The following is an 11708-nucleotide window of genomic DNA, read 5'->3' on the forward strand; positions in this document are numbered from 1 at the left end:
CACTATTAAGTTAATGTTTATAGCATTTATGGGCTCTATTTTGACGGTCCATGCGCAGAGCGCAAAACGCAGGGCGCAAACGCTTTCAGGGTGTGTCAGAACGCATTTTTGCTAATTTAAGGACGGGAAAATCTGCTTTGCGCCGTGGCGCATGGTCTAAAAGGGTAAAAAGGTGAAAAAATGAGCATTTCACTAGCAAACAGTTAATTCTCTCATTCTCTACTGCGTGAGAATGAGAGATAATGGATCTTCTTTCACTTTCGCTCTTGGATAGGAAAACCTTTACACACAGACATCAATTAGTCTATAAATAAATAATTTTGTTTGTTAAGCACAAATATTCGTTTTAAAACTATTTCTGAATTCAGTTCTCATTTCCAGTAAACTAATAAATGAACAATAATAACGAAGTGTGCTCAAAAACCTGAGTTATATCCTAAAACACATGCTGTGCCCCACATGGTCTAAAACCTGACAGGTGGGCAAATCTAAGCTTGTTTTTAATAAAACAAATATAAATATGGATATAATAAATAACACTGCTAATAATAATAACATTAAACAAAAGCTAATTGTTATGAATGAACTGAAAAAGCCTCCCGAGATGAAGAAGACATAAAAGCAGTGATTTTTCATATTTATGTAGGCTAGAAAATAATATGTTTTGTAATATTTTAATCCTTTATATTTATATCCTATATATATATATATATATATATATATATATATATATATATATATATATATATATATATATTCATATTATATCCTATATATCCTTAATATTAAACTTTTTTCATATGTAAAGATATTTGCCTATTGCTCTCTTGTGCGTATTAAGCAGTGTGTAAGCGCCGGAGTTTAGACCGGGTTAGTTTTGGTCTAATGAAAAATCTATTATAGTTTCTCAAAATAGCAACGCGCCAGCGGTCCGCCTCAGAACGACTTCCCTTTTAGACCAGAACGCCTATGGGCGCACAAATGAGCGCTAATACATTTGCTATTTAAACAGCGTAGCGCAACGCCTCAAAACGACTCTTGCGCCAAGCTGAAACTACCAAAAGACTATTGCATCACATTGCGCCGGGTTTATAATAGGGTGTCTTTATTACATTTTTAATGTAACTTTCACATTTCGATCTGATTGAGAGAACAGTAATCACTTGAAAAGATTTAAAACTTAATCTAGAACGTGCAATGATGGCGAACTGCTGAAATAGCAAATGATCTATGACCCAGAGCTGCATTGTTTTAGTTTGTGCGATCGTGCATTTTTACAACTTGATAATGTGTACAGTCCAGCTTCAAATAGGAAATATTATGCTTTCAAAAACAAAAGAAAAAGCATTAGAAATGGGTAGAGAAATACTGAAAAAACACAATTTTTGTGCACGTTGCCTATTTTAGAGGATCAAATCAAAATTTTGACAAATACTCATGCGCACATCAAGCTAATCACTTTTAGTATTCATGTAAGCACTATGTTAAAAAGAAACAAACAGAATGATTTCCCTCTGACTGATTAAAGAGTCCATGTAAACAAAGCAGCCAGTGTGTTTGGCTTTTATTCTCTATATTCCCATTTGCTTGTCTACTTTCCCAGTCTCCTTGATTGCTAATTATTGCAGTATACACCTATTCTGTTTCTCCCTGATTACGTTCCCCTGTGCTTCCTTCAGGTCCTTGTCCAATATTGATTATGTTAAGTGGTCATGCTCTATTTTCTCCAGCTATCTCCCGTGTGCTTCTTGAGGATTTTGTTTGCTGTCTACTTCATTTTGTGCTCACAATGTGGACATTTTTAAACATGCAAATAAAGAATGCTGTGGCGCAGTGGGTAGCGCTGGCTCCTCACAGCAAGAAGGTCGCTGGTTTGAGCCTCGGTTGAGTCAGTTGGCGTTTCTGTGTGGAGTTTGCATGTTCTCCCAGTGTTGGCGTAGGTTTCCTACGGGTGCTCCGGCTTCCCTTACAGCTCAAAGACATGTGGTATACAGTAGGTGAATTGGTTAAGCTAAATTATTCGTAGTGTATATGTGTGGATGAGAGTGTATGCATGTTTTCTAGTGATGGGTTGCAGCTGTAGGGGCAGGGGTGGAAGGGCTGAAACCTCCAATTTATCCAGCGTATGCTTTACATGCTTGATAAGTTGGTGGTTCATTCCACTGTGGCTACCCCTGATTAATAAAGGGTCTAAGCAGAAAAGAAAATTAATAAATAAATGATTAAAGAAAACTGTGTGCTTAGATTTATTATAACTTAATTCAAGGCTGTATAGACTATACCTATTGTTCATAAACTGACATAAGTCTAAATGAGCAGCAAGACAAATGATTGAAGAAAGCAAACCTTGGTGAATTTCTGTATTTACTTACAATCTAAACTATTATTAAACTGTTCTTTTACAATACAAAGGATGATAAATATGATTTTTTAAAAATAGAGCAGCTGTTCTGGCTTCAAACAAGCCCATATAGAATTAAACATTAGATGTTTAGTGCATAGATGTTAAGATAATCCTACATAATGCATTGCATAATACGATCAGAACTCAACAAAGAGGTCATTACTAACCTCTTTGGAGCATGAAGGTGGAGCATTACTGCTTATAGATACCAAATTTGAGTTCATGTTCAACACTTCTATTTTATTTTATTTTATTTTATTTTATTTTATTTTATTTTATTTTATTTTATTTTATTTTAACTTTATTTTATTTTATTTTTAAAGTGAAACAGTATGAGGAAAATGTAATGTAAATATTTAATAAAAATGTGCTCCTAAATAATATCCTGACTACTTGGAGTTTTGTGAAATGATAACATTTTAATGTAAAAACTTTGAAAGTTATGTGATATACAATGATTCATGTGATTAATTTATTCAATAACAGTGACAATACAATAAAGCAATGATCATCTATCATTTTCACCATTAATTTACACACATTCAAATCTCATTTGTACTTTTAAAGTAGAGTTATTAGTTTGAAATAAATCAACTTTAAAATAATGTTGCTATTTTATTTTCTCTTTATTTCATGAATTCAGTTAAAATCCTTCACTCTTACAGTGTTCAAAACATAATTACAGCCATGTTTTAATCTAAAATTAAATATTAAAATGTCAAAAAGAACTTTAAAATGATTACATAAATAAAATAATGTGATTTGATCATTTTTACTGTCCTTGTAACTTATATTACAGTATAAAGAATTTTTTTCACTGAAAATTGAATCACCAGCTTGTTATGATCTAGCGGCTGCAGATCGCTAAAGGACTACAAATCCGCCATTTCATGGACTACAAGATCCAGTCATGCACCACTCACACAACCGGAACCTGATCAACTAGAATTACACAGCTGATGCTGCTTAAAGACAGATTACAAGGACTATAAATACAGCACAAACATTGTGGAACATTACGGTGTGTTTTCCCTTGCCCTGCCCTTGCCTTGCCTTCCATTTTTAGACCTTGCTTTGTTTTGTTTGTTTATGTTGTATGCTGCCTGCCTTATGGCCTCTCGGCTGTTACTTCGACTACGACTCTAGATTGCCCATACACTTCTATTTGGTCCTGTATTGACCATTGCTTGCCTGACCATTTCTGTTTAATAAAACCTGCGTTTGGATCCGCACCCCTGTTGTCAGCGTCACTTCACGTTATGCTTTTATTCATCTTAATAAAATAAGGGTTCACATCCATATTTGATCACTTGAGCCACTGAAAATAAAATAATTTGCCTTAAACATTATTTTCTATATCCATGAGAACAATTTTATATAATCTTGTACAAAGCACATTTGTCTTATTGAAGAAAGTCAATTTTATTTTATTTTTTTTTGTTTTGAACAAAAAGATTTAGCTTTAATCAAAGCAACAACTCCCATAAAATGTTAATTCATCCAATTAAAAAGCTTTAGGGTAATCGTTTCACATCTAAAGTTGATCATTTAAGCCACTGAAAATTAAATCATTTGTCCTAAACAATATTTTTTTTAAGTCCATGAAAGAACAAAGCATATTGAGCTTCTGTTTAATACGCATGCACTGACCTGTGCTAGTAACCCTAAAAATGAACACTGGTCAAAATAAAGATTTCTTACTTGAGCTCTTAATCAGAAACATTTATATTTGACTGCACTTGTAAAATAATTCATAATTTTACGGTTTATTTCCAGCAGCTGGGGTGCCAGAAAAAAGTGTAAAATAACGGCCATTAATTATATAAATTACGTAAAATGATGAACATTAAATTACAGAAGTTTACTTAACCCTCTGGGGTCGAAGACCGCGTATATGCGTTTTGATCTGTAGTGTCGTCAAACTGCTGAAATGAACTTAAATTACACTTTCAGTTTTGATCGTACAGATAAGATCAAAACATCAATCGAATCTGTTATGTGTCTTTTCTATCTCCGTGAACTGCTTTTAGAATAATGTCAGTAAAATGCGCTGAAACTCAGCGAAAACAAAACGCACATAGATGAGACATATATCTTCTTGAAAGCTTGAAGTGTCTTTTAAATGCAAACAAACATTGCTTGATGAAGTAATCAGTATAAAACCAACGCTATGTCTAGTTTCTCAGTCTGATCTCATTAGTTTTAATGCGACCCACGAGGCATTATTGTTACAAGCATCTGAAGACGCATGCAGACTGTGGTCAGAAAAACATGTCACTAAAATGAAAGGAATCTCAGCAAATATTCAACAAAGATGATGATTTATGACATCTATATAAAGCTTGATATGTCTACTTTTGCATTAACTAATTCAAGTCGAAAACAAATGATCTCTGTTTATGTAATCCATATGAAAGTAAGGACTGGTACAGATTCTCCTATATCACCTCAATACAGCTAACGTGATCCCGCCTCTCAGTAAGCACGCGTCATATGTAAATTTCTGGTAAATTTCTGTAATTCAACCTCTGTAACTTTACAGTAAAGTTCTGTAGTTTAACGGCTGTTAGTTTACGATTTTTTTTCCCCCTGGCACCCCAGTTCCTTAAAATAAACCTTAAATTTACAGATTTTATTTTTACAGTGTATGTTTTGAACTTAAAAAAATTACTTAAAAAAAAAAAAAATTTATAAACTGAAATGAAATATACATTTTTATTGGATGAAGTATTGCTTGAAAAAAAAATTCTGTGTTGCATAGTATCAAAGTATGACTATGAAAGCATGACTTTTTCCACTAGTTAAATTATGCATGCCTTCTAATGGACTAAAAACTGGAAATTGTTGCCTTCTGCTTTATTCAGATTCCTTATGAATATATATTACACATTAAGTGAGCTTTACGCTGGGGAATACTGCACTTTAAACCTTCGTTCTTCTATCTGGAAAATGAATGTTTTTGAAACAGCTGGATGACACTAACCTCAATTTCTAACTTTTTCTCAAGTACAAGAGTTCATGCGCGATCTCTGATTTATGTGCAGTTTTCTGAACTTATGGAACACTTTCTAGTGCACAGCGACTAGACAACATTTTATTTTTAGCCTTTTCACACATTAAATAAAGCCATATTGATCAGTTTAAACTTTTAGCACCCTTTTAGCACTTAAAACACACGTTTTATCAGTGTTCTAAAACCGAACTCACGACCTCACCGTTGTCAATGCCATGAACTACCAGAGCTCTTTAAGATTGTCAGTATTTTGTGGTATTCAGTATTCAGCATCAGAAAATGTGTTCAAATTAGTTCCATTATTCTCTGAAGCTGAGGGGTCAGGTCCAGCTGAACACAGGGTTTTAATGCAAAGCTGTTTCTGAATGTCAGGAGAGAGCAAACACCCATGGAGCAGCTGCTGGGCTTGCCGAGAAATCAAATTAAATCCTTTCACACCATTATTATACATTTAAGTGCCATGAAAATGCAGCTTTGCTTCACAGAGACTGATTTAGTTTTCATTTATGGATGCTAGCAGAACTTTTTAAATGCTCCTAAAGAATTTGGAGAATGTTTTCAGGTTTTCAAGCATCAATAAGATGCCCTACTGTACCTGAAAAGGCTTAATATGGCAATTAATTGTTAAAGTCTGTGTGGAATCTTAATGTACAATGTGCTAGTGCACATTGTTATTCTTTAGGTAAACAATTAATCAGTAAGTTCATCTACTGAAAAAGTAATATTCAGTCTAAGTCTGACCATCTGTTTCTGCGTTTGGAGTGGCAATGCTTCACTGTTGATGTCAGTTTAATGGCTTCAGCCTCAATATTTTCGAACATCCCAGCATCAACATGATGTCAGGTAGACGTTGTACCCCAACGCCATGGGCAGTGCTTAATTTGTAAATGGATAATTTTCAGAAAAAAAAAATAATACAGGAAATAAAAGTTATCGTGACAGACATCTGCTACACAATTTCAATTTTAGCATGATGTTACTAAGCAGTTATAAAAAAAAAAAAAGCATCAAATTTCTGAACGTTTTTTTTTAAATATTTTGTGCAATATAACATTATGGGTCAACCATGGGTAAAAAAACAAACATGTAGCTACAAACATAAATCGTATGAAACCGAACTATTCAGTTCACTAACACTACTGAAATTCAATTCACTTCACTACTATGTGCTAAGAGAAAATGATTCACTCAGGCTCCGTTTACACTAATGCGTTTTTGTTTTAAAACTCACAAGTTTCACTACGGTTACGCCGTCCATCAACACTGCGCCAGAGTTTTCGAGCGCCGAAAACTGAGCATTTTGGAAACGCTGAAGAGGCCATGTTCATCCTAAAACGCTGCTGCTCCGTCTCAGTGAGGATGAGGGGAAAACGGAGACATCTGAAAACGGAGGCTGGGCTGCCGACATTCGCCTACCTGATTGGGGCTTTTCCTTAATATTAAGTAGCCTAACGTTACACAGTTCAGTCCTCCATCCTCTCCTTGTAAGTTCAGACTTCGCAAAATTTGATATGGAATAGAGACTCCCGAGGACACGGGTAAATCTTCAAAGGAAACAGTGTACTTTATTACTTCATTCACATCACCCTGGCCAGGTTGTTTCACTTTCTCAACAATAAAATGAAAACATGATTTAAGGAACTGCCTATTTTCATTTTGATATTAGCAACTTAACAGACAGCAGAAATGAGGTGTTGTGCTGCAGAGCGTCATCTTCACTGTATGCGTATTCATAACAAAACGGAGCCTATAACAACTGCCTCCTTTAATTTTCAGTGAAAATACGAAACTACCCTCTCTTCTGCTGAATATTTAATAATCGATAATGGCCATTATAAAAGTATAACATAAAATCAGTTTATACATCATAAGAAATAAGTGAAGTTTATTCATAAACAAATTTCGAGAGGATCACATGCTTATGATTGTTCACAGCTGTTCCAACTTTAGCTAATGACTGATTATCCTATCAGACGATCCTTAACTCACTATAAATAACCAGACTTTTCTCATCTCAATATCTTCGTCTTGAAGAAACCCCCCCACCCAACCCTACTTTCCCTCCTTTCAAACGGGCGTCTCGGTTGCCAGCGATTAGCGCTGTTGCCTCACAGCAAGAATGCCCCTGGTTTAATTCCTTTCCAAACCAGACGGCATTTCTGTGCGGAGTTTGCTCGTTCTCCCCGTGGTCGCGTGGGTTTTCCCCGGGTCCTCCAGTTTCCTCCCACAGTTCAAAAACAAGCACTCTAAACAATTAATCAAAATACATTAGCTAAACTCTGAGTACACTTTTCAGCATACATATCCGACACTTAGCTACTACAAGCAGGAAGGGGAGTCATCGAGATCTACCTGAGCTCAAGCTCCCCTCTCGCCTTGCAACGGGAGGGAGCCCAGGGCTCGAGGATCTTATAAGCTCAGGGCTCTCTCCCGGAACAGCACGCCAAACTAGCTTTACTATCAATCATCAGCTAAGTGTGAACTCTTGAAAGGCAATCGATCAGTCAATATGCAGAATGCACGTGGTTACATTAATCATTAACTTATCTTTGCGCTTAGCCAAAACACGTTACCTGAGAAAAAGTAATAGATTCAAAAGACCAGGTCGGGTATATGTCGTTAGATATAGACAACAAGATGAATGAAATATTACATTTAACAAATATAGTGAGATTAGATCCAGCGGGAGATGCATGATGAGCAGTCCGACGAGCACATTTCTCATCTGGGTAGATAGGCTGCAGCGCATGCTAGAGTGTGTGTGTGTGGTCACGTGATGTGCGTTTCAGTCGTTTTGGTGTGGACGGAGAGCTGTTCAGAAACGCTTGATGAAACGCTAGTGTTTACGCAGATTATTTTCATTCTAAAAAAATGTTTTAAAACTAAAACGCACTAGTGTAAACGGGGCCTCAGTCTAATCTTGAAGAAGAGCCCACAGTTACTTCTTCCATCATGTTTTATAGCTGACTTGAGATCGCTTTGCTTCTGTTTCCTGCTATCCAGATCCCTGGGCGCAGATCTTCTCGAGATCTCTTTTGATCAGGCTCATTGTGTTTGACTGCCTCTTGCATTTTGAAAACACAAATATTATTTAAGTAGGCAACAAAGCCATTATTTATTTTCGCTGCTCATTGCACGGGAAACAATAATACCCAACCATTGAGAGTAATGTAAGAAAGCTGATTGGTTGAAAGTGGCAACCTTTATGTGTGTGTACGCACACAATCTATACAGCCTTACTCGCTGTTTTCCTCTCAGACTCATTCACATTCTCTCTCTCACACACATGTGCAGGTATTCACCATGCAAAAGTTAATGCTTGATCAGTTAAAATAAAAACTGCAAAGCAAAACACATATACAGTTAAAGTCAGAATTATTAGCCCCCCTGAGTTTTTAGCCCCCCTGTTTATTTATTTCCGGATTTCTGTTAAACGGAGAGATTTTTTCAAAACATTTATAAACATAATAGTTTTAATAACTCATCTCTAATAACCGATTCATTTTATCTTTGCCATGATGACAGTAAATAATATTTGACTAGATATTTTTCAAGACACTTCTATACAGCCTAAAGTGACATTTAAAGGCTAGGTTAATTAAGTTAACTAGGCAGGTTAGGGTAATTAGGCTTAATTAGGCAGTAAAAAGTTATTCTACTGTATAACAATGGTTTGTTCTGTTGACTATCGAAAAAAATATAGCTTAAATGGGCTAATAATTTTGTCCTTAAAATGGCTTTTAAAAAATGTAACAACTGCTTTTATTCTAGCAAAAATAAAACAATTAAATCTTTCTCCAAAAGACAAAATATTATCAGACATACTGTGAAAATGTCTCTGTTCTGTTAAATATAATTTTAAAAATATTTAAAATAGAAAAATCCAAAGAGGGGCTAATAATTATGACTTTAACTATATCTGACATTTCCCGGAACAGGATCTAGCAAGATCTGGCTCAAACCAAGCACTGGTCGTAGGACATTGAATTTTTTTTTTTGGACATAAAAATCGAGTTGAAGTCAGAAACCAATGTCAGGCTGATGCCAGTGTTCAATATCGCACAGCATTTTGGTTACTTCCCAACACAACCTAAAAACAACAAAGCATCAGAGTCTAATGATGTTACAGCTTGACATTGTGTTGATGTTACCAATATGACATCTATCAGATGTTAGATGTTGGTTGCCATAACTGATGAATAAATGTCAGTATTTGACATCAATATGATGTTGGTTTAAGATGTTGAGTCAATGTTGGATTTTGGTCACAACACAACCTAAGATCAACAAAAAATTATCCCTATTGGATGTCAAAATAACACTGTGCTTAGACTCTGGTGACCTAAATCCATCCTAACATTAAAGTCTTATGATGTTGTGTGTCTGTCGGGATGCATACCATTAGTTTGCTATGAGGGATGTGCAAAAAGAAAGTTTTGCTCTCTATTCAATATTCAGTTTTAGTTTGAAGTACATCAACATATTGAAGTGAAAGGAACTGCTGTTTTATGCAGACTTTAGACAAAATATTAATTATGTTCTGCACAAACTACATTTTGATCCTCCTTGTCCTTATTTTCCTTGAAATGCAGTCAGTGTAACCCAAAACCTTCAGGGCACTGCCTTTTCTTAATGTAGTTACTATAAATCCAAAGGTTATCTTAGAATTTAATTTGTTGACTTAGGTCAAACAAAGGTTGCGTCCGAAACCGCATACTTCCATACTATATAGAACGGCAAAATCAGTATGCGAGCCGAGTAGTATGTCTGAATACATAGAATTCGAGAATCAGTATGCGAAAAGTACCCAGATGACTTACTACTTCCGGCGAAACTCTGGAGTGCGCATCTTATGCACGCTGCGCTATCCCATGATGCCCCGCGAGCGAATTCATGAATGGGAGTGAAGCGACGCAAATTACGCAGGTAGGTCGCGTGACCATGACAAAATGGCGAATGTAGTACGTCCGAATTCCATTCATACTTTCACATTCATACTGTATAGAACGTACTTTTCTAACGGCCGAGTAGTACGTTTAAATTCAAATACAGTACCTACTGAGTAGTAGGCGGTTTCGGACGCAGCCCAAGACACCTATTGTTTTGAAAAGGCTATTGGATCTCGACATCAATCAAGTACTATTTTGTTGAACTAGACCAGGAATTTTCTTTCTTGCCGTTCACAAAGTGTGTAAATGTGGGGATGTCAGATGTTTTCACATTAAACATGAATGTCAGAAATTTTAACTTAGCTGATGACAGGGCCTTAGTTGGTCTGTTGGGACAAACAAACAGGAAAATATTGAATGATTCAGTCTACTTGACCCGCTGTAACGCCGGGGAGTGACACTAACAACAGAAGTTGGATCCAAATGCAGGTTTATTCAGAATCATCAGGCAAGCAATGGTCAATACAGGGGCAAACAGATGTATGAGGGCAATCCAGAGTCGAAGTTAAAATAACAGGCAGATGGTCAGAGGCAGGCAGCAAACAGCATTAAATAAATAAACAAGGCAAAAGATCAAAAACAGGGCAAAGGCAGACAAATGAAGACGCGTTGTAGTGTTACTTTTACAGTTAACAAGACTCGGCAATGTGAATGAGTGTGTGCTGCTTAAATACTGTGTGTAATCAGTCTTGAAGCAGGATCAGCTGTGGGAGTCTAATCAGTGGAGACTTGGAGCAGGTGTGTGTGTGTGTATGGCATGACTGAATATGTAGTTTATCAGCAGATTTGTAGTACTAAGTGTGTGTGTGTGTGTGTGTGTGTGTGTGTGTGTGTGTGTGTGTGTGTGTGTGTGTGTGTGTGTGTGTGTGTGTGTGTGTGTTTACCAGTGACATCTGCTGGTTGTTCGCTGGTGAACATGACACCCACATTAAGGCTCTCGAATCTTGGTGTTGCATTAGTCAAGAGATTAATGATGCCAAGTCTAAAGAGTGTTATGAATTATGAGTGATAAGTGCAGTATATTGTGAATCCATTTAATTTGCAATTCAACAAGTTGAAATTGTAATTGAAATTGATCTACTAGTTTGTTTCCTCTATGTAGGTCTTTAGCTTCTTCAGTTTTGTGTTGTTTGTGAATCTGTAAATCACTGCACGTTTAGTATGGCTTTTTTATTTTGTTAATAAAGTTTTTGAAGCAACAAGATCTCCTAGTCATATGCAGTTTTTCATTTTCTTCTTATTGTCTATTGATATTTGAACTGTTTATTTATAGTTTTGCTTTCTCACATTTGTATAAATAAGTTTTTTTTTTTTTCTTTCTCCTCAAAGTGGACACGGTGCT

The 11708-nt window shown here is 35.9% G+C and overlaps 1 protein-coding gene across 4 annotated transcripts in view; it reads left to right on the plus strand.

Annotated features, from left to right (window-relative positions):
* Positions 1-11708, plus strand: part of plrdgb (PITP-less RdgB-like protein) — a 191024-nt gene that overhangs the window by 153442 nt on the left and 25874 nt on the right. For all 4 annotated transcript variants that reach the window (XM_068215929.2, NM_131575.2, XM_073934947.1 and 1 more), the window contains 1 exon segment: positions 11696-11708. This exon segment is cut by the window's right edge and continues 146 nt beyond it. In XM_068215929.2, the coding sequence (XP_068072030.2) occupies positions 11696-11708 (13 nt within the window).

This window comes from Danio rerio, chromosome 21 (assembly GCF_049306965.1).
Source record: "Danio rerio strain Tuebingen ecotype United States chromosome 21, GRCz12tu, whole genome shotgun sequence".
NCBI lineage: Eukaryota > Metazoa > Chordata > Actinopteri > Cypriniformes > Danionidae > Danio > Danio rerio.